General features: G+C 38.9%; 1 protein-coding gene across 2 annotated transcripts; it reads right to left on the bottom strand.

Moving 5' to 3' along the window:
- Nucleotides 1-879: 879 nt before the first annotated feature.
- On the bottom strand, nt 880-2,622 carry LOC107467487 (F-box/kelch-repeat protein At3g23880). Of its 2 annotated transcripts, none has more exons than XM_016086602.3 (2): nt 2,444-2,622; nt 880-2,330 (listed from the first exon to the last, which is right to left on the bottom strand). In XM_016086602.3, exon 2 carries the CDS (start codon nt 2,315-2,317, stop codon nt 1,019-1,021), a length of 1,299 nt encoding a protein of 432 aa, XP_015942088.1. In that variant the 5' UTR covers nt 2,318-2,330; nt 2,444-2,622; the 3' UTR covers nt 880-1,018. The 2 variants fall into 2 exon arrangements, with proteins under 2 accessions (XP_015942088.1, XP_015942087.1); XM_016086601.3 differs by having other exon boundaries at nt 2,440-2,621.
- Nucleotides 2,623-3,010: the final 388 nt, after the last annotated feature.

Raw genomic sequence — 3,010 nt, forward strand, 5'->3', positions numbered from 1 at the left:
AAATATATGAATCCATATCAAAATTCACTATTAATTTATTATTCTAATCCCCTATTTCTTGTTTAGGGACGACAATAGGATTTTATGGGATACAGAGTCTCCCACCCCATCCTCATTTAGTAAAATACTAAAATATCTGTCTTCCTGTTTTATACTTGTTATGAGTCCCATTTATCCATGCATATTACGAGTCCCATTTATCTCTCTTCCTGTAATGAAAGATTTTTTTTTTATCTAGTTTTACTTTGTATTAATTATTTTTAATATTAAAAGTGAAAAACTTTGCTGCTTGGCACCATTCACTGATGGCAACTGATTTTCGCTCTGAAAACACTTAACTCTACAAATTACAAAAGATAGTCGAGAATATAAATAAATTTTTGCTAAATGAAAAACTTATATATGCTACGTAACGGAACAACTATTAGTTGAAAAATTCCTTGGAAATAGTTACAATTTCTTCTAGGATTTATATCTGTTTTCATTCTAAATGTCTCTTAAACACTAGAGCACAGCATACAGACGAACTAGAACTCTTAATAAAAAATGGTCATATGAACAGGGTTTTGTTTTTACCATTTTAGCAAGGCCAAGATTGGCATACAAGATTATTATTGATTGAATCGTTCTTATATTCTAATTAATGATAACGAAAAGGTTTATTTGATAAACTAATCTCTATAGTTGACATATTCCCATGTTAAATATGGTGTTGCCTAGCACTTGCAAGTTGCACCTGAACCTTTGCAGATGTTGCACTCGCAATTTTGTCAAATCGAACCGATACAAGACATAAATGATATAGCATTTCATGATAAATACAGATTCTAACTAAAGAAGACGAAGATCGATATTCATAAGGAACCTAATTAAAAAACATTAAACATGAAGACAGTTACACAGAATCTATAAAACACAAAAAAGCAAGGCACTACATTGATGATAATAAAGTTATGGATTCAAGTGGAGGAAATCCTTCACCAAAAAGATACCCAAAATGCAAACCATCTTTAAGTGATTATAGGCTTTGGTTAATTAAGCGCATTTCAGATGAGCAACTTGGAAGACCAAAGTGGAACGGTGAAACTATGCTTTCATGATAGAGGTGAAAGCCCCTTAGACATGAGTGCTGAGTTAAAGGCCGATGTCTGGGCATGCCATCACCGGAGCTGTCAATATTAGGAAAATCTATGCTGCCATCATTTAAGTTACATAAACAAAACTTGCCACTCGGAGCCAAAGCAAGAAGAACATTTCCCAACATGTATATAGGCCATAATGCTTTGCCTCTAGGACGACGAACTAGTAGCGGGTGGTGGGGGATTATGGCCAATTTAGTCCAAGATTGAGGAACTCCATAGTCCTTCATCAACCAGACAGTCCAATGAGTTTTCTTAGTCTCATAACAAACAGCAAGACAATCCCTCAAGATACCCAATTCGGGTTCCACCTCGTGATCATCATCTGAATCCTTGCTGGGAAGGGAAAACTGACAATAAGTCTCTCTCACCAAGTCAAGGGAAATAACCCACACAAAACTAAGATAGCCGTGAAGAAGCCAATTAAGAGTGCCAGTGCCACTAACAAAAAGCCCTTCAACATGCACCATATGACCCCTGGAATCATCGTCACAAAGATTATGGGGGAAATCCTGGATTGTTCTCCAGGTAGTTTTTGGACCGAATGTAAACATTCTGGTGACGGATTCGCCTGATTTCTTATCCACAACCGCGAAAAGCTTATACTTGTCATTCACATGATCATAACCGAATCCGCAAATGGAGAAGAGACCTCCAATTTCAAGCGGCTGAGAAGTGAATCCGGTGCAGGGGTTCCACAGCATGGCACGATGGGTTAAGTCATCTTCACGCTCTTCATCGTGCAAGCACAGCAATCCATTGCAAGAGCCAATGATGAGGCGGTAGCGTCGTCCCTCATAGGGAACTACTTTAGTGGGTTCATGGGGAGGGTTCTCCATCACAGATCGTACGGAGAACACTCCGACTGTGGGGTATATGTAGGCTCGGCTATAATAGGCCATAAGTGGGTGGGTCAAGGCTGGATCCACCGCCATTGAACGCCGAAGGTGGTCCTTGGCAAATTGGGAACTGGAAATTAGGGTTCTCCATGAACTGCACACGCTGTTCCTCAATCGAACGAGATACCTCGCCGGTATCCTCAGCAGGACTTCCGCTATGAGCTCGTCCAGAAGGATAGGCGGTGGTTCCGGCCATCCCCCGGTGGTTGTGACAACCTTCCCCTTCCTCGGAACATCATCATCATCATCAACATCATCAGGAATGGGACCCGTCCTCATACGTACGAGGAAACTCCACAATACACGGTATTGCCATTTAATTTACAAGTTCTATAAGAAGAAAAACAGAGGCCTCAACGTTCTCAGTTGAAAAAGAAAAAAAAAGTAAAAGAGAGACTTACCTACAGGAAGACGGCGCCGGCGATGGTAAGAGAGGAAGGAGGCGTCAACAGGAAGAGGGCCACAAGACACGGGAAGCGAAAGATCTGTGCTGGCGTTGGAACTTCGGATCTATGCAATCTCTTCCAAATACAAATTTAATATAATAATGGAAAGTTATCACCTGTTCCAATGTACTATATGGAACAGCAATGTTCTTAGCACTATCAGGTATGCTTGTAACTTTTGTCCTTTTAACAAAGGAATGAATGACTATTTCAACCAATAATATAGTTCTGAAATGACCATATTGGTCAGCTGTACCGGGAAGATTATATTTTATTGGTTTGTCTAGACTTGTGCCATGTGATAAAGTCGGTTCCATTGAGAAATTAAAACCGTCCTGGCACTTCATTCGTATCCAATTGGGGTCAGATTACTAGAGTTGGAAAGCATGGAAAAATGAAAGTTAGGCACTATTATTAATACGAATTTATTATTATTATTAATGAAAAAATGAAAAATGAATGCTGTTCTCTCTTATTATTTTTTAGCATTATTATTATTAATACGAATTTTATTATTTTTTTAACA

Source organism: Arachis duranensis, chromosome 9, assembly GCF_000817695.3.
Source record: "Arachis duranensis cultivar V14167 chromosome 9, aradu.V14167.gnm2.J7QH, whole genome shotgun sequence".
NCBI lineage: Eukaryota > Viridiplantae > Streptophyta > Magnoliopsida > Fabales > Fabaceae > Arachis > Arachis duranensis.

Excerpts from the sequence above, each read along its gene's own strand:
- LOC107467487 (XM_016086602.3), bottom strand. The coding sequence starts at position 2,317 with ATGAGGACGGGTCCCATTCCTGATGATGTTGATGATGATGATGATGTT.